The sequence below is a fragment of the Carettochelys insculpta genome, chromosome 24 (assembly GCF_033958435.1).
Source record: "Carettochelys insculpta isolate YL-2023 chromosome 24, ASM3395843v1, whole genome shotgun sequence".
In the NCBI taxonomy this organism is placed as follows: Eukaryota; Metazoa; Chordata; order Testudines; family Carettochelyidae; genus Carettochelys; species Carettochelys insculpta.
Genome location: NC_134160.1, coordinates 9,806,812 through 9,825,829, shown reverse-complemented (window position 1 = coordinate 9,825,829; position 19,018 = coordinate 9,806,812). Strand labels below are relative to the sequence as shown.

General features: G+C 42.5%; 1 protein-coding gene across 2 annotated transcripts; it reads right to left on the bottom strand.

Moving 5' to 3' along the window:
* Positions 1-1,318: 1,318 nt before the first annotated feature.
* DHDDS (dehydrodolichyl diphosphate synthase subunit) lies at positions 1,319-18,780 on the bottom strand. 2 transcript variants are annotated; one of them, XM_074976170.1, is made up of 9 exons: positions 18,737-18,780; positions 17,451-17,535; positions 16,141-16,257; positions 14,766-14,908; positions 13,166-13,282; positions 12,881-12,982; positions 11,210-11,324; positions 7,965-8,072; positions 1,319-3,034 (listed from the first exon to the last, which is right to left on the bottom strand). In XM_074976170.1, the coding sequence occupies exons 2-9, from the start codon at positions 17,511-17,513 to the stop codon at positions 2,798-2,800; spliced, it is 1,002 nt and encodes a 333-aa protein (XP_074832271.1). In that variant the 5' UTR covers positions 17,514-17,535; positions 18,737-18,780; the 3' UTR covers positions 1,319-2,797. The 2 variants fall into 2 exon arrangements, with proteins under 2 accessions (XP_074832271.1, XP_074832270.1); XM_074976169.1 differs by lacking the exon at positions 18,737-18,780 and adding an exon at positions 18,203-18,413.
* Positions 18,781-19,018: the final 238 nt, after the last annotated feature.

Sequence of the window (19,018 nt, the reverse complement as noted above, 5' to 3'; positions counted from 1 at the left end):
AATATGCCCCTTTCCCCAGGAAAATGCATTTACTAGGGCTATACTAGCATTTCTCTTTCGAAAGAGGCATGCAAATGAAGGAGACTAAAATGCAAATGAGGTACATATTTACATATCTGAGGCATCATTTGAATATCATTAGAAAGAAGAAAAGCAGTGCAGACACAGCAGTTTCAAAAGTAATCCCCATCTTCGAAAGTACCCTTCTTCCTGGGGAAAAAAAATACAAAGAAGGGTTCTTTGAAGATGGGGATTACTTTCGAAAGCACTGTGTCTAGGCCACTTCTTTCGAAAGAAGCTCTTTAGAAAATATGCAAATGAGGTGCCAGATATGTAAATCTGCATCTTATTTGCATTTTTTATTTCCTTCATTTGTACGTCTCCTTCAAAAGACGACTGCTAGTATAGACATAGCATTAGAGAAAGAGACCATACTGTGTGTTTTTCCATGTACATCTGATACACTTTGTCTGGTTATTAGGTACAGTGTCACGTCTGTCAAGTTTGTCTTTTTTAGCTGTACCTTCTCCAGAAAAATAGCACGCCCCTGCCTTTTGGGTTGTAATGCAGCTCTTCAACTACACATTAAGCCTTCCCAAAAAACTTTTCCAGTGAAAATTATCCATATTATCTCCAGCTTCCCTCAAGACTTTTACACTATTCTAAAATTGCAAAAATTGTACTCTCCTTTTAATAGGCTTGCAGCTGTATTCCTATAGACATATCAATTTATTGTAGCATAAACTTCAATGCATCTGACAAAGTGGGTCTTTGCCCACAAAAGCTTATGCTCCAATGAATCCGTTAAGTCTATATGGTGCCATAGGACTTTTGGTTTTCGGATACAGACTAACATGGCTACCCTTCTGATGCTTAAGCTTTATTCCTGGGGCTTTAGCTCTAAAACTTCATTTGAAGGATCCAGCCCTAAAAAGGTATACATGTACTAGCTCTGCATGCTGTTTTTCAAAACCTTTAAAAAAAGCATACAACAGTTAGATGGACCAAAGGCCAGCCTATACATCTAAAAATGTTATTTGACCACCTCTTTAAGGCTAAGTGAGATCAGGTTTTTAAGAACTATTTCCACAGTGAACCTAGTGAAATATAAAGAAAGAATAAAATGAAATTTTTGCCGGAACCACTATAAAATCAATAGTCTCCATCACCCATAGGCATCACAGTGCGTTATTTGGGGAACGTCATTAGCTAATTACCCAAGAACATGCACTGGAAAGTGATTTATTCAGTCTGTCTCAGGCTTCTAGCATGTCACCCAAATAGAATAAATAAAATTTGCTAATTTACTCCATCTTAAATAGGCAGAAAGTGGGGAGTCACATACTCATGAAGGAACATTCCATTTGACTAGGGCATCCTCTCCTTTAAGCCTTAGAGAAGCAGCTCCTTAGGGTTAAATGTTCACTTTATTTTAAAAACGTTTTATAGATTTTTCATGGTTTGACATTTTAATTTTCCTCTTCATGATCAGTCAGTCATTCTCAGTGTGCTGTTTCAAGAACTTAAGTCTTTTAAACCTACATTGTTTTAGGTGGAGGTAAAAGAAAAACGTTTAAAACCAGCAAGAGCTATGTTCTATTTCAGTGTACCTCAGAAACAAGTTCTGGAGATATTTTCACTTGGTTTTGACTACAAATGCACAGACATTATAAATGGAAAAAAAAGAAAGAGAAGGTGAACTAGTCCATCTCCCTGCCAGTAGGGAATTCAAAACAGTTAGTGAGGTGCTAATCAATCTTTCTCATCATCAAATTATTCCAGAAAACCAATCCTGTTAGGAGCCCCTACATGTCATCTTTAAACCCCACTGAGTAGGAAACATGTAATGGTCACAGTTCCCATATTCTTGAGCTAAGGCCCTCCCAATACACTGAAGCAGAATGGGGAACTTATACATGTGGTTTGAGTCTAGCTCTCATTTGGGGTACCCTTGTTGGCTTTAGTGAAGTTCTCTCCTGCCCTCAGATGGGTTCTTTTCAACAAGTTATTCACAGCCAGTTCTTACTAAACACTCCATCAAAGAAAAAGGTATTGTTCTCAATGCCCTTCCTTGCTTCAAAATTAGAGATGATGGAACTAGCAACTACAAAATTATGTTAAGGGCCAGCAACAACTTCCTTTATGCAGTATGACTGACTGACTATATTTTGCTACAGCTCTTTGGAAGCCACCAACAGGTTTATCAAAACCAGTAACAAAAAAGCAAGGAGGGCAAAAGAGAAAAAAAAAGAAAACCTACAAGAAAATGATTTATGGAGAATATTTTTGACATAAATAATTCTTTCCACATAGAATGACAATAGCATCCTTTGGAAGAACTGATCACCCATGTTACTATAAATAAATAAATCTCACTGAAAGTAGCAGGCACAGCATCCAGGGCAGATTTAAGGGAGACTTGGGTTGTTTTGCCTCAGCTGACTCATGAGGTGACCACATTGGAAGTTAATTATAGTCACATTGCTTATTAAAAAATACCCAGAGATGCAAAATGTCAGGCAGCAGAGAGAAGAGGGGGCATAGCTCTCCCTTCTCCATTTTTAGTGGCAGGAGGCAAGGCCATCCTGACACATTACCTTCCTCAGTGGCATTTACAAAACTAAAACGTCTCACAGTACACAGTGCCTGTCCTTTGGCTAGTGCCACTGGGAATATAAAGTCTTGTACCAGTCCTGCATCACCAGTATGGAACCCCCTCCTGCCCAGTGAATTCCTCTGGCCTAGCAGTTTTTCTTTCTAGCACTGCTGATAGTCACTCTAACAAGGCCTACCCAGGTCATGCAGACACTGTACACAGTCTTTCAAGGAAGTCCACTCTTTTGTGCTCCAGAGCCTGCAGAAAGCCCTGGATTCTCTCTTCCCGCTGGGTGGTGTATTTCTGCAATAGTGTCCATCGGCGTTGAGAGTCTCCATTGCATGCAGACCCTTCCTGTTGCAGTTTACTTGTTACATAAGCCTGGTCACTTTCCAGCTGCTGCTGCTTCCTTTCCTCCGCATGCAAATCTCTGGCCTTCTGAAGTGAAAAGCAATAGAGTATTAGTGTTTTAGTGGCCCTTTCAGCTTCTTCCTCTTTCTGTGGTGCTGACACATGGCAGAACAAGCACAGCAAAGATAAGTCTCTGCTTGCTTAACTACAAGTTGAACCTCTCTAGTCCAGCAACATAATTGGGCATGATTTTAGTCAGATAACCACTTATCATGGGTGTGACCAACTTTCCTGCAGTCCCATAAAATTTCTTTACAGCCACCAGTCCTGGCTCTCAGTGTTTTGTGCTGTTATTTAGCTGTAATTTACCCCTAAGTATCTTCTAAGCAGTGGAAGTGTTGGTAACGTGCTAGACCACGGGTGTCCAACATGTGGCCTGCGGGCCAGAATGCAGCCCACAAAGCTTTTTCCCGCAGCAGTGGTGCCATTTTAACTAAGCCAGCCAAACAGAGCGTGGGGTATAGTCAGGCAACCTGCAGCTCTTTCTTAAAGAGCCACTTGCAGCTCTCTGCCCTGCTGTAGCTGAAATAATGAAACTAAATTTAATTGGTTTAACAGCCGTCAGGGCAGTGGGAGGGATCTGGCCATTAAACCAATTAAATTTAGTTTCAGCGTGGCAGGGCAGGGAGCCGTGTGCGCTGCAGTGGAGGAAGCGAGCAGAAGAGCGGGCGGGAGAGGCAGCTGTGCCTGCACCTGCTGGAGCTGTGCTGAGAAGAGGGATGGGGGCAGTGGCCATGGAGAAGCAGCATGCGGAGCTCGTCATCTGAGATAGGTTAAGCCTGGGGACAGGGTGGGGCACAGGCTTGGGGCTACTTTGTGTTCAGCCCCTGGAACATGTAAAAAATTGCCATGGGGCCACTGGTGCAAAAAAGCTTGGCTACCCCCGTGCTAGACGATATTGACCTCCCACAGTCTGCCAATTCTCTTGATCAGCACTGGTCAGGTCCTGAGGGTGCTGGATTAGAGCAGTTCAGCCTTTATCAATCTGTAGATTAAACCGAAAATAGGCCCTGTGTAAACCTCCTGCACATGGGGTATCTGCTTGATTGGCTGGAAAAGGTAAAGGGAAATTGTTGAGGAACCTTTCACTGAGACCCAGGTCTTGCCACAGATTCACTTTTAAAATGGAAAGACTGCCAAGAGCTAGCGACTAGTTTACAACAGAGCTCTTGAACCAGAAACACATGTATCTGTAACAATCCCTGTCAAAGCCATCTCAGAATCCTTGGAACCAGTTCTCAGAGCAGTTTAAAGGTGGTGGTATAGGAAACAGTCCAATAGCATACAAGAGGCAAGTCTAACATCAGATGACCAGCTGGCTGAAGTAATCTGCTTCAGCAGAAAGTGAGAGTGCAGGCTCAACACCATCCAATTTATATTTTTAGGGTTCCCATATTTGACCTTTCAAAAAAGAGGACACCCCACAAGGGAGCATATCTGTATCAGTATCTACCAATTCACATTGCGTTAAGGTGTTTTCGTATATATAATACGTTAGTGCAACGCGATTTGGTAGATACTGATAGAGGGGTGTCCTCTTTTTACATAGTAACCCTAGAAATTTTCTTGTACAAAAATAGTTTCAGATTTCTTTACACATCACATTTTGAAGTTTTCAGTCATAGCAGTTTGAATAACAAATCGACATGAATGAGACTGAGGTGGGAAGAGTTCATAACTCTCTTGCAGCTGGTATGCATGGTAGTACTCCTCAGATGCTTGGATGAGCCATTCAACTGAGGTATGTTCCAGGCGTACTGACCAGTCGCTCAATCATTTCTACTACCCTCCTCCTCGCTTAGCACAGCTGCCTCACTACTGCACACCAATGGCACATACCAGTTCCCAACCTCTCTACTGAACTGTGGGCAATATTTCCTGTAAGGTGAGCACATGAGTGGCTGCCCAGGAGAGATTCGGGTGCCACTCAGTTGATTAACAGAGTACCCACAGCTCCACAGCTGGCAGCATATGTTTATACTGGTGGTGCACATTCCCATATGCCTCGGTGCACATAATAAAATGTAATCCACCCACAGATGGAAAAAAATAGAGGGAACTTGACTATGGGCCCTCTGTAGAGCAGTTGATAGCCTGTTCTAAAACCTGAAATTGTATGATCTTGAATTAGAAGGCCCCTGGCTCCATTTTGCACACATTATTTTGTAGAACAACGTAGTTGAGGCCCCTTCCACACAGCAATAAGTGTCTTTGACATGTCACTTTGCTAGCTGTCAAACCCTCAACTGTACCAGCCCTTCTGTGCTCTCTCAGTCTCCAAAAACTATCCTGACAGTGCAGAAGCTCCCTCCCAAAACAGGCCTCCTCAGCTCATAAAATAATCTCTTCTAGCAGGAAAAGTCAAGCCACCATATCACATCTTCATTGATGTAATCCCTTCTTGCCACAATTTATTCCACACCTCTGACCGTTCTTTGTCTTGGACGGGACCTTCTTCATGTGCCATCAAGCCCAGCAACTTCCTAAGCTTCAGCAGCTACTTTAAGGCAATGATACTCAGACTTCAGTGGTTCAGGAGCCAAACAGCAATCAACATTACAGCCACAGGAGTGTGAATTCATTATTTTGTTTACAATTTTTATTTCCCCCCTCCAAAATAACTGACCAAGTATTCTCCAACTGATTAATGACATAGTGAAAACATCTTGACTAGAGAATTAACACAGTATGTGCTTTACTTATTTACAAATAGGATGCTTTTACTAGCATGCTGCAAAGAGCACAAGACATTAAAGAGCCATCAGCAGCTCCTGAGCCTCAGTCTAAGTATTAATGCTCAAGTGACAAGATGTGCTCCTCCCTCAAATCCTGAATGCTCAGTCAGCAGCAGGTACAATCCTCTATGTCCTGTAGAGAGGGCTGGTCTGGAAAGCTAACTCAATCTGCACATAGCAATGAGGAGCATTAATCAAAGCATTCATTAAAGGCAATAGCAACTCTTCTTAAACAAGAATATGAGTGACAATGCTGGTAATGGGAAAATGTTGAGTTCCCTTAACATTTGGCATAGCAACAGTAACTCATTTTGAGTAGGTTTATTTATTTTTAAATAAGCCTTTGTAGTTAATCATGTTAGTAAAACATGGGACTACAACCAAGTAAAGCCAAAGCCAAAATTTAAAAATTCACACAAGTTTTGGCTATGATCTCTAACCAACTTCAGCAGAAACACTCTAAACTGATTTCCGGTTGCTGCGAGATAGCCATATACATACTGAGATTAGGCCAGCTAACAGCCTTGATGCTATTATGACAACTACCCACACTCAGTTTCACTCTGCTTGGTAACTTGGCTGCTTAGTAACCCATAATTAATAAGCTATACCTTCCATGGGGAAGTTCCTCCTTACTTAATTAAATCAGTCTAGGCCAGGAAGAAAACTAAATGGGAAGCAGAGACCATTGAATGAACAGAATTGCAGTAAAATATTAATTTGATTATTTCTTCAGCAATCTGCACGTTGAAAGGGACAGGTAAGAACACTCCCAGAGCAGGGAGCTTGAAGTTGGGATTTATCCCTTTCCAATATGGTGACATTTTAACAGGCTCACAGGATTTTATTACAATTATGCCTCAAAATAAAAGAGGCAGTAAAACAATCCAGTGAAAAGAATCTGTTTACATTTTGTGTGTTTTTACCACTGAGAATGTGTCTACAGTGTAAAGTTATTTCAGAATAATGGCCACTATTCTGAAATAACTTTGCAAGCATCTACACAGCAAAACTGCTATTTCAAAATAATTTCAAAATAGCTGACAGCTTATTTTGAATTCTGTAAACCTCACTCTACAAGGAATAGCACCTATTTTGAAACAGATATTTCAGAATAGCGGCTATTTTGAAAATGAGCTATAGTGCTTCCAGGGACTCTAACATGAAATAGATTCTAATGCATGTGTGGATGCTCTCTTTCCAAATCACCGAGTGCTATTTCAATATGCATTGTGTGTGTAGATGTGCTATTCTGAAATAAGCTATTGAGGAAAGAAAATCTCTTCTGAAAAACCTTATCCAATGACAAGACTATAAGAAATGTGAAGCATTCTAGGGACTTTTCACACTTTCTCTTTACTTATGGAGGACGTGATGGTATGTAAGCGCTGCCCAGAATCCCACAGTTGCTGCATATTTCTATTAAAACCAGATAAGCACCCGAATGAGGTGAACAGGGCAAGTCCCCAGCTGTCAGAGCTCTTTATCTGCAAACTCAAGGGGTGTGTCTACACGGGCACAAATCTTCGAAATGGCCATGCTAATGGCTATTTTGAAGATTACTAATGAGGCACTGAATTGAATATTCAGCGCCTCATTAGCATTAGGACGCTTCTGGCCGCGGCGCTTCGAAAGCACTGCTTTCGAAAGAGTGTGGCTCCGTGGGGGTCCTTTTCGAAAGGACCCCGCACCTTTCGAAATTCCCTTATCCCGATGATCCTTTCGAAAAGGAGCCCCGGGTAGCCACACCGAGCCGCGTGCTTTCGAAAGCAGCGCTTTTGAAGCGCCGCGGCTGGAAGCGTCCTAATGCTAATGAGGTGCTGAATATTCAAGTCAGCGCCTCATTAGTAATCTTCAAAATATGGCTGTTTCGAAGATATGTGCCCAGGTAGACACAGCCAAAAAATGGGATTGAATCAGGTCAGCTCAGCATTGGTTCAGATTCTCTATGCCATGATTATTATAAAGATTAGAAATTGTTTTGTGTAACATGCTGCAGAAACCACCCCAGCCACCAGACAAGTGCTGATATGGTGTGGCACTGTACTCACCCCACTACTGAACATTTGTTTTACACTGCTTCTGAAACAGTGCCTGACTCAACATGGTTAATTTCAATATTTCTAACCCTTAGTCTACTTTACACACATGCTCTCCTGGCCTCCAGCATATTACTGTTTTGTGCAGACAATATACCCTATCTTAGAATCTAGAGCTCTTACCTGTAAAGCACTGTGGTTCACCTGGAACCGGAGTATAGCCTCACACAAGTTCCAGAAGGAATATTCTGGCCATAGCACAGACTGAAACACCAGGCACGAGTGAGATGTCTGCAGAAAGCAAGATCACAAAGAATTTACTAATCAAGTGGTGAAAATCATCAAGAAGTAGCTCAGTCCATCACAATCTATGTCAGAGATTCCCAGCTAGGGGCTCTCCTAGGAGTTATCAGGTCCCACCATCATGTGTACACAAGGCTGTCCAGATACTGTATTCTAAGAATTGCAACCCAGCCTGATTCATTTGGGTGGTTGTGTGAAACTTGAATAGGAAGCGGCTGGGAAAAATTAAAGCATCAGTTATCCTTCAGAGGGGAAGACATACCATTTGGTGGAAGGGGATTTAACTCAAAACCACAACAGGCAGGAAATTTAGAGTCCGCTCAACACTCCTCTATTTTACCTGATTGTTTGTACTGTTGAGACTGCAAGGGTCTTCTGTCCTTTGCAGAACATGCAGCCTGGGCTAGAGTGTTACATCAATCCTAAATAAAGCTATTCCTAAGCAACAAGCCACACATCAAAACTAAAGCAGCATCACCAGACCACTGGGGCCCACATTGGAGCCTTTTTAGATTAGAGATTGGAATATGATCTGTGGACTACTATTTAATCACAGGACATCCTGAGTCATTCTCTTTGCACTTTCTTAATATCATTGCAACTGCACTTTGGATTTGAGACATTTGATATATCGCTAACATCACAGGACTGGAAGCTAGGATCTTTCCAGTCAAACCTTGGTTTGACTATCAATGCCTTTGAAAGGGTCAGGAAAGTTATTTAATTCTTCGGCTAAGGTTTCTGCAATACATGCATAATGCTTACCTTGCAATGACTTGTTAATGGGGCCATCCCTGAGGGGGAGTGGGACCTGGGGCAACACCCCTACCTGACCTGCCTCTACGTGCCCCTGCTCCACCCCATCCTTCCCCTGCCCCCAAGTTCCAAGCTAGCAAAAATCTCCAACTCTAATATTAGAAACTGCTATTTTGGAACATGCTGGTGAAGATGACAGATTGACAACATACACAAACATTTATTATTTAAAACCAGATAGTAGCCTTTTAAAGTGTCCATTTAAAATAAGAATGTATATTTTCCACAGTCAAAATGGCTTAGGCACGACCTGGAGGCACATCAGTCCTTTACTTCCCTGGTGAAACAACAGATGAAAATAGTGCAAGCAACATTTGCTTACATTTGTATCTGCCCAGAGAACACATGTTCCCCAATTTTCTGGAGAAGAGAGGGAGAACAATTTAGAAGCATGTCACAACTCAGATTATAAAGCATCTACAAACTTGTCATTTGCAGATGAGATAATTAAGACATGGTCAGTGTTGTTTGAAGGTAGTAGTGGGTAGTTTAGGGGGCCAAAAAAGTTTTATTCTTTCCAAATTTTCCTGAAAAAACACTTTGATTCCAACATGTTTGCAGCCCAACCTTCACACCACTGCCCTAGTATGTAACACATAGAAAAGGAAATCAACAAATCATCTGAATTTTGTTAACCAAAGCTGAATAAAATTATTTAAGACTGACTTTTCATTCTTTATGATTTTAAACCCAATACAGTGTCCTTTTAAACCTTTTCCTCCAAACCGTCACAGCTAAGAGTGGACATACATCACACTCCTTCCGTCACATCCCAAGAGTATACAGGGCTGGAAGGAACCTCAAGAGGTCATCAAGGCCAATCACCTGCACTCATGGTAGGACCAAGCACCATCTAGACCCATCCCTGACAAGTGTTTATCTAGCCTGCTCTCACGTATCTTCAGTGACGGAGATTCACAGCTTCCCTAGGAAATTTATTCCAGTGCTTAACCACCTTGACAGTTAAGAAGCTTTTACTAATATCTAACCTGAACCTCTCTTGCCGGAATTTAAGCCCATTCCTTCTTGTTCTATCGTCAGAGGTTAAGGAGAATAAATTTCTCTCTCTTCTCCTTGTAACAACCTTTTAGATACTTGAAAGCCATTATGTCCCTATCCCCCATCTTCTCTTTTCCAGACTAAAACCCAATTTTTTCAATTTTCCCTCATAGGTCTGGTTTTCTAGACTTTGAATCGTCTTTGTTGCTCTTCTCTGGACTTTCTCAAATTTGTCCACACGGTTCCTGAAATGTAGCTTCCAGAGTGAGACACAATACTCCAGATGAGGCCTCATCAGTATGGAGTAGAACAGAAGAATTACTTCTCATGTCTTGCTCGTGACACTTCTGTTAATACATCCCAGAATGAGGTTTGGGTTTTCTGCAATTGTGTTACACTGCTGACTCTCATTTAGCTTGTGGTCCCCTACATCCCTTTCTGTAGTGCTCCTTTCTAGACAGTCATTTCCCATTTTGTATGTGTGAAACGGATTGTTCTTTCCTAAGCAGAGTATTTTGCATTTGTTCGTATTGAATTTCATCCAATTTACTTCTGACCATTTCTCCAGTTTGCCCGGATCATTTTGAATTATAATCCTATCCTCTTAGGCAGGGGTGGGGTACCTCTGATTGGCTGGGGGACCACTGACCCAAAATTCGTCAGGGGCCAGACACAAATGAGAAGCAAAAAGAGCCACAATTCACTGACCCCAGCATCAGAGTAAACTGGCAGTCATGCTCCAGCCCTGCATGAGGGTGCCAACTCTCAGAAACTTAGTGTGGGACACTGGCTTGTCCTGCTGGCAGGGGAAGTCCCTGAGTGTTGCTGTGGACCTGATCCAAACTTTATAAGTGTACTTTATGGCATGATCTAAATCATTGATGATCACCGATATTGAACAGAACCAGACACAGAATTAATCCCAACTGTTAGTTGGGAGACTGGTTAGTTCCCAGCTTCAGATCTTCTGGAGCTAGGACTGACAGGAGTGAGAATGAGCAATCAAGGATTAAATCAGTTTCCTCACCGACTTGTGACCTAGACTGCAGTTTCTTATTTTAACTGTATTCAAGACAATAAGGATCTCCAGCATGTGCACTGGGGTCTATTTTAGAGTACCACAAAGTCCAGATAGATGGGAAAATCTTTTATTGGGACTTTCCTAGGCACTTAGGCCATCCAGTAAACTGCTGCTGCCAAGGCATGACCAGCTTTCGAAGAGGTTCTTTCACTTCACTTGTCTCCTGGGCTCAGAAGAAAGGTTTGTTATGCAAACACAGAATAGTTTCAAGAAGAGACAGAGTTTTTACCTGCCAAAGCAAAAAGTCACTTAGCCGGACCTCTCCAGAAGTCCGTATCAGGAGATCTGGGTTGGGGGAGTTGTTGGTGTAGAGACATTTATCGAGCAATGACTCAGACACATCGCTGAGAGAGAGAAGGACATCCCATTAATAAGATCACTTTCATAATCTGACAGTAGTGATACCATGAAATCAAGAGTTATTAGGCCTACTTACAAAAGGTCTGAGTTTGCTGTTCTGACCCCATTTCACTGGGGGTTTATGAAACATGCTGGACAGAGAACACCAGAAACTGAAAAGATCTACATCATCAACGGAGGCAGTGCAAGCTCCTTATCCTCTCCTAACCATCTCAACTCTATCCCACCTCCTGCACGAAAAGTAAGTTGAGTCTCTATGATCCATTTGTTATTTGACCTTATAATAGACTGCCAGCAAGGAAGCCAACTGTCAAGACACCTCTTACATCATACACACTAGAACTGAACTGAGACCCTCCATCTCACTTTTGTTCTATTCAGTTTTTTGTACCATACTCACCACCATGTTACTTAAGACCACCAAAAACATCTTCACATAGTAATTTTCCATCACAATATACCAGTCTGATTGGAATTTGTGAACATCCAAGGGTCAGTAGGGAAAATATGACAAAGTATCAGGTGAAATTTGCAAGGAATCAGCCTATTCTTACAATACATTAAATGAATGACTACACCATTTACCAAACCAAGGCACTCTAGCGTTGCTGTCTCTTTAAAATGGCATTTATGGATGTATCGGGACCAAAAAGTTATGTAACTACTTACTCTACAGGTTATCACGTTTGCTTTCTAAACTCATTACAACACAGGCCTCACCTATGCTGTCAATTTGAACTTAGAACTCCTGCTGGGTGTATCTAAACCTTCATCTTCATTAAGAGACACAGTTAAGATTCCCGACACTACAAATTGGAAGCTTGCTGGAATCAGTTAAGATAGATGTATTCTAACAAGGTTTCCTACATGTCTGTACTTGTAGCATAGAGGTTTTATCTGAAATCCAGATTTAGACAAGATCTGAAGGACCGGACTATGCAAAGCAAGTCTGCAGAACACCCAGAGAAAGGTTTGGCCTTATCACTTCATAGCCTCAGTGTGTCCTGTGACAAGTAATTGCAGCAAAGGCAGTATAAAAGCTAGCTATGCCACTTCCGCAGATGTTAAGAATCCCCTTACAGAAGAGCTAGAGCTCGTGGCACAAAGATGATGTGAAAGGGCAGAATACCTGTCTCAGTCAAAGTATTTGATGTAATTTTCATTGCTTTTCTACGCAATCCAGCTACTGGAACCAAGGCAAAGCAAGCATCATATGATCAACCAGCTCTCTGTGAGACATAGGCAAGCACTCTATGGGCTACTCTTGGGTTCACAGCCAGCACCCTTTTAAAACAGCAGTTCGTTACCCCCTCACGGGCAGTTAATAATGGAGGAGAGACAGAGGACTGAAAGACCTTGTAAACCCATCACCCCTGAATTTTTCACTAACATATATATAACTTTCCACATGCCATCTTCCTAGAAATTGACTGGATCCTAAGGCAACAACTCTTATGTTTTTTCACCCATGAAAGACTGTACAGTAAACTGTGAGGGGAACATGGGTGGACTAGAGTCATTAGAGCAAGACACAAGTTACCTGGGTTCCAGTAGTCCTTGCTCCACACCCCAGGCCATCTCTCTCACTGCATTGCTGATTTCATGTCTCGATGTGTATGCAAAGCAGACATTCAGAAAACATCTGGAACATTCAAATGAAACTAATTAATAGAAGCAATGAGAAAGTAAAAGAGAAGAATCTATCCAGACCACTGATGCATGCTTATGGGGTCAGAAAGGGATGGCATGCAAGGTCTGTGGAACCTCTGCTTTCAAGGAACGGGATGGATATAGTATCTGCAACTTTGAACTGTGTACTACTCACTTGTTGTAGTGCCTGGTTGCCAGCACAGCCTGGGCAATCAATTCTTGAATATCCAGTGGCAAAAGTGGCAGGTCCCCAAGGACACGGATACACACCCCATGCTTCTTCAAATTCTCTCTACACAGAACAACATGGCTGAAAAGAGCAGCTGGGCTCTGATCAAACACAGGTATGCTAACCCCTATTGGCATGGCCCTACCAAATTTATGGTCTATTTTCATAAATTTCACAAATCACAGCATTTTCAAGCTTTTGAATATAAGATAATTAAATCGCAAGCTTCAGAGTGTTGTAACAAAGCCTGAATATGTATTTTAAAAACAGTAAAATATCAATATGTAAAGCCCATGGCGGACCCTCCCCTCACACCATGCCACTCTTACTCCTGTGCTGCTGTCCTCTGGACACTAGCTCTGAAAGCAGTGCAGAAGTAGTAAAAGTGGCAGTACCATGCCCCTTGTAATCCCTTTTTGGGTCAGGACTTCAAGTTTGAGAAACACTGCTATAGGATAGAACATATAGAAGACCAGATTTCACATGTGATGCCTTTTTCACAGGCATGAATTTGTTAATACCCTACCTATTGCCTGTAAATTATTACAGAAGAAGAGGGTCATGGCATTACAAATGAAATTAAGACCTGATGTAACTGGCAGTGAGGAGAGTAATATGGAAATGGCCTAAAGGCGTCCTGAATTTGACTCTCTAAAACTGTAGCCATTTCCTCAAGGAAAATTTAAAAACAAAAAAACAACACACCAATTCCAGACAGTAAAACAGTCCAGTAATTAGACAAGAAAGAACCAAGAGGAGAATTGTAAGTTGTGAGAGTGTGCGTTCACTTAATCATACTTTGAAACTACAAAATTCATCACATGAAAGTCTCGTATACAACTGATTATTTTCCTGCATGTTAATAAGCAGACATTCACAGGTGATATAAGCAATTAGAATTAGTAATGGCTACTCACTTATCAGCCCAACTTATTTCCAGTTGGAGGGAAGTCTAGTGCATCAACAAGGGAAAATACAACAACAGGAAACATGCTCCCTCTAGAAGTATTTTGGACAAAAAAGACCCTCTCCTAGTAGCTTTATCCTGAAACCAACAACCACTTTTTTATTCTAGTACCAGCTCCTATGAGGAGAACGACAACACTCATTCAAGTCCAGTACAGTACGAACAACAGTCATATGCAAGTTTTCAGCCTGTCTCAGTCCTGACATACAGCACCACTCTAAAGGACCTTTCTGCCTTGGCCAATTCACCCAAATACTGACCTATGCCACCCCACCCCCTACTGTTCCACTCCTGCCCCTGGACAGTTCTTCCAATGTCACAAAAGCCACAGCTTTCATTGTTTCTGTCCAACATTGCTCCCAGACACAAATGTGCCAAGTTACCGAGCCATTAAAATGTATTTCTGTGGTCATCTAAATTCACACCAAATCCAGGTCTCCATCTGGAGATATACAGAGCTGCACTCACTGGTTTAATGCAGAGTAAACATGTTGTAACATCACTTTGGCAGTAAGGGGTCATTCTCCCCTGACACCATATTTATTTCACCCTCTTGGTATGGACTTGAGAGGATCTTACTGTTCTTCCAGCAGGCGGCTAAATTTTTGCCTTGCCAGCTCCATCAGCCCATCCACTTCTTCCTTGGAGCGTTTAAAGTTCTCAATGCTAAATGCATAGACAGTGACCTCCCGGATATCCAGATTCAAGCACCACCGCAGTGTCTGCAAGAGGAAATATTTAGTCACTCAGAGCAGTGACCCTTAATCTTCTTAAACTACTGAACCCCTTTCAGGAGTCTGATTTATCTCCAGTACCCCAAATTTCACCTCCCTTAAAGATTACTTGATTACAAAAAACAGACATAAAAATACAAAAGTGTAACAGCACATTATTAATGAATAATTGCCAATTTTTTCATTTTTACTGCATAGTTAAGGTAAAAATCAATTGAATATCATATCACAATTGCATTTTAGCGTACAAAGAAGTACGAACAAGCGATTCTCTGTATGCAATGTTCATTTGTACTGACTTTGCTAGTGCTTTTTATGACACCCATTGTAAAACCAGGCAAATATCTAGATGAGTTGATTACTCCAGGAGGATTTCTGCGTACCCTGTAAGGACGGGTTGGAAGGACCGATACCAATCAGAGATTGTGGGGAAGGTAATCTTTAATGACATTATTTGCAAGCATTTACATTTTCTGATTGGTTTGAATATATTTTCTCTGTAATGTTTTTACCTTGGGACTAAGACATGCTTCTTTAGGGAGGAACTTATAATTGTGGGCTATTATACTGTTGTTTGTGTCTGAGGAAAAAGAAAAGTAGGCCCATTTAGGCAGTTTTATGGATTGGGGACCTCCACAGACTGGTCCTATTTATCAACAAAAATTCTTTTTTTAAATTCTTTTTAAACATCCATCTCTGGAGAATACAGTTTGAACCAGTATATGTGAACTGCTCAAGAGGTTATTTCAAAGGGCTAATAAATGGAGGAATTACATTACTATGCCCACCCCAAGAAGTTCAATATAATCTCACAATAACAAACCATCACATATTAGAGTCAATTCAGTAAGCTTTGTTCAGGATATTGTCATATCTGTCACACTGTGTAGTTCGGAACCTTTCACTAGAGGATTTCAAAGCACTTTACAAACCTTAAGCCTCACGCTCAGTGAGGTAGGGATTATTTCCTGGTTTTACATATGAGAAAACAGATGCGATTAAGTGACTTTCCCAAGACCACCAATCAATGGTAGATCTGAGAGGCGCACTCATGAATACTAGCCTCTAATTTCAGGGTCTAAGTACCAGATTCCACTATGACAAAAAAGGGGGCAACTGTCCATGCGCTAAGAAAGAAAATGCTGACAATAAGTGGAACCAGGGATCCAACACCCAAACCTCCATCACCCAGAAGCACCTGCATAGACGGTCCTCCCCACCTGTGCCAGTTTGTCAAAGCCCTCTGAATGCCCCTGCTGCCTCTTCACATGGCACTTCTGAGCATAACGGCGATTCCCATCCATGATGAATGCAACATGCTTGGGCATTGGACCTGCCTAGATGGCAAGAAGGAGAAAGACTAAATAAACTCAAAAGCCAACCACCAGCTTGGATTCCCACTTCAATTAGCTTATCACATCCTGCTTCTGGAAGTGCAACCCCATTAGTGCAGAATCCATCTAATGCACGCCCTGTAATGTTTGGGGATGAAGGGGGAGACAAGACACCAAGGGAAAGACAAGCTATTAGAGACACATAAAGCACTTTAGTAAGCCTAGCTTCCATGTCAAGCACTGTCAGTAGCAATCACCATTAAATGCCTTTGGATCTGCCTTACTCTCTTGCGTGGCAGAGGATTGAACATATTTAGGCTATAAGAGCCTTTTGTCAGTGAAGACTCAGCAGGTACTCCAAGCCCCACGTAGCCAGCATTGTAAGCCTTTCCTATTTCACTATTCAAGAGGCCTACAGACTCAACTCATTTACATGGAGAAAAATCTGACTTTCAACTCTAAGGTTCATATTCCCTCCTCTAATTTCAGTAGGCCTCTACAGCTCTTTTTGAGCATGGAAACAGAGATGCATATGTCAGCAACAAGACAGTTTTCAAGACTTGCTTGCAGAAGGTACAGGCGACACACATTTCTGGAACTATTGGGATGTGTTACACTCTTTTTAAAAAGAACCAGAACTGCATGACTAAAATATAGTATTTAATTATCCTGCATCCATCACATCCCCTCTTCAATTCTAATATGATTTTAACAAACATTATTTCTCAAACCGCTGGACACACATAAATGTAGTATACCATTTGAAAACCAGGGTTTCCGTATGCTTTTAGATGGTAAAATAATTGATTTCTAGCAAGTCTTGTGATGCTGGCTGTCAGAAATTAAATGAGAGAAAGGGCCAGAGGATAACGCAAGAAATTATTTTAAGAAAATAAGAGATAAGATCTCTTGATGAGCCAGAGCTCCAGAGCTACAAATATTAGAAATCTGGGAACCCCAATTTGCTACTAACAAGCGTTAATTATGACCCTGTTCATCTACAAGTCTCAAACCAGTGTAATTTTCCATTTGTAAATACAATTTAGAGATGTACATTCGGCACAAGTGTTAACATGTGCTCCTGTACAATAACATTTTCCTTTGGAAGCAGTCACAATGATAGCTATTTTGCTATTATGGAGACACAATCTTGAAAATTTTTGATTGTTATTGTCATCACTAAGTTTGTGTCTTACCTTTATAATGTTGGCACAAAATCTCTCTATGACGGTCAGCTCTCCTTCTTTGATCCATGACATGGCCTTACTCACGGCCTCTTTTCTGGGGTTGGCAAGATGTGGGGGGAGGAAGAGGCAAATGAATTAGAAGAATCTATTTGAGCCCAAAGCACTTAGAACAGTCATTTTAAAGTCAGTCACCTTTTATGAGCTTTTATTACTCTTTACACTTAAATAAGAAAAGTAGAACATGCAATTTCAGAGCTGAATAACTTAGGAATGGGATATAGAATCTTTCAGCTTTGTATTGCCAGAACGCACAAACTAATACCACCTAGTAACTGCTCAATGGTCCCTGTGAAACAACATTTGGTTCTCAGTACAGTTATCAGAGAATAAGCACACACATTACAAAAGCCACCATCATGGCTGCCATCAACTGGTCACCACGGAAGACAATGGCTAACCAGTCTTGGAGACTGCACTCCTCTTTTACTTGCAGAAGTGCTTGCTCCAATTTAGGGGCAATATAGACTGTCAGGAACGGAGAGACGGCCCTGCTGCAACTCAAATGCTGATAGATCACATATATTGTTGGTCCACTGATCATATCTGTGGCAACTTGCTGAACTCCCACAGAAACCTTTATTGTCTTCCTACTAGGTCTGTAAGCTAGGCTCCTTCAGCTAAGGGCAGGCAAAGTGGTGATGGAGAGAGAGCCTAGGGTCAGGGGAGAATGGACCAGCTCTAGTTCTGGTAGACTTCCAGACCTGGTTCTGAAAACATCATGGGGCCTGGGTGAGCAGATGTGATCTTTCTTCATCCCCTGGTTCTTAGACTTCCTCTCCTTTCTCATCCAAATAGGAGGTCTGGCCAAGAACTCAGAGCAGCTCAGCCACTTCCCAGGACTTGAGCTCTACCCACAGAGCCTTTCCATCCCCTTTCATTAGGAGACTGGCTCTCAAGACCTGAGCCCCTCTCCCTAAACGCCCCCAATACCACCCAGCTCCCATACGTGGCGCTCAGACACGTAAGCACATTGTCTGTGTGCGACGGATAGGGAAACTGAGGCACGTGGCAGGGAGGTGACTAGCCCAAGGACAACGGCAGAGTACGGCTCAGAGCCTGAGTCCCAACCCACAAGCTCCTGCTGCCTCCCCACGCTGGGGCTCTCCCCAGCCGGGCCACCGCTACCCCCTCCACGGGTGACAGGCTCTCCCCGGACGCCACCCCCAGTAGGGGGAAGGAGCCACGTCCCCTTTCGGAATAAGGGAGCGGCTGACAACCCCCCCACGCGCCTCCACCTCAGCCTCCAGCGCCCAGCCTCTCAGCAGCAGGTCGAGCCGGGTGACGTGTCCTTCCGCGTACGTCATCATCACGCGCGCAGGGTCGATTTACCCGCGCCTGCGCAGTAGGAAGAGCGCTGTGGTCGCCTGTTGCTTCCTCTCCACCCCCTGCCCGTTCATCGGCGGGGACGGGGGCACAACCAGGCGGGCCCGGCTGAAGCGCGCCTGGGGAGCAGCCGGGGGGAAGGGTTAATAGATGCGGCCAGCCTGCCACGCTCGGGGTCATCCCCAGCCTGGGCG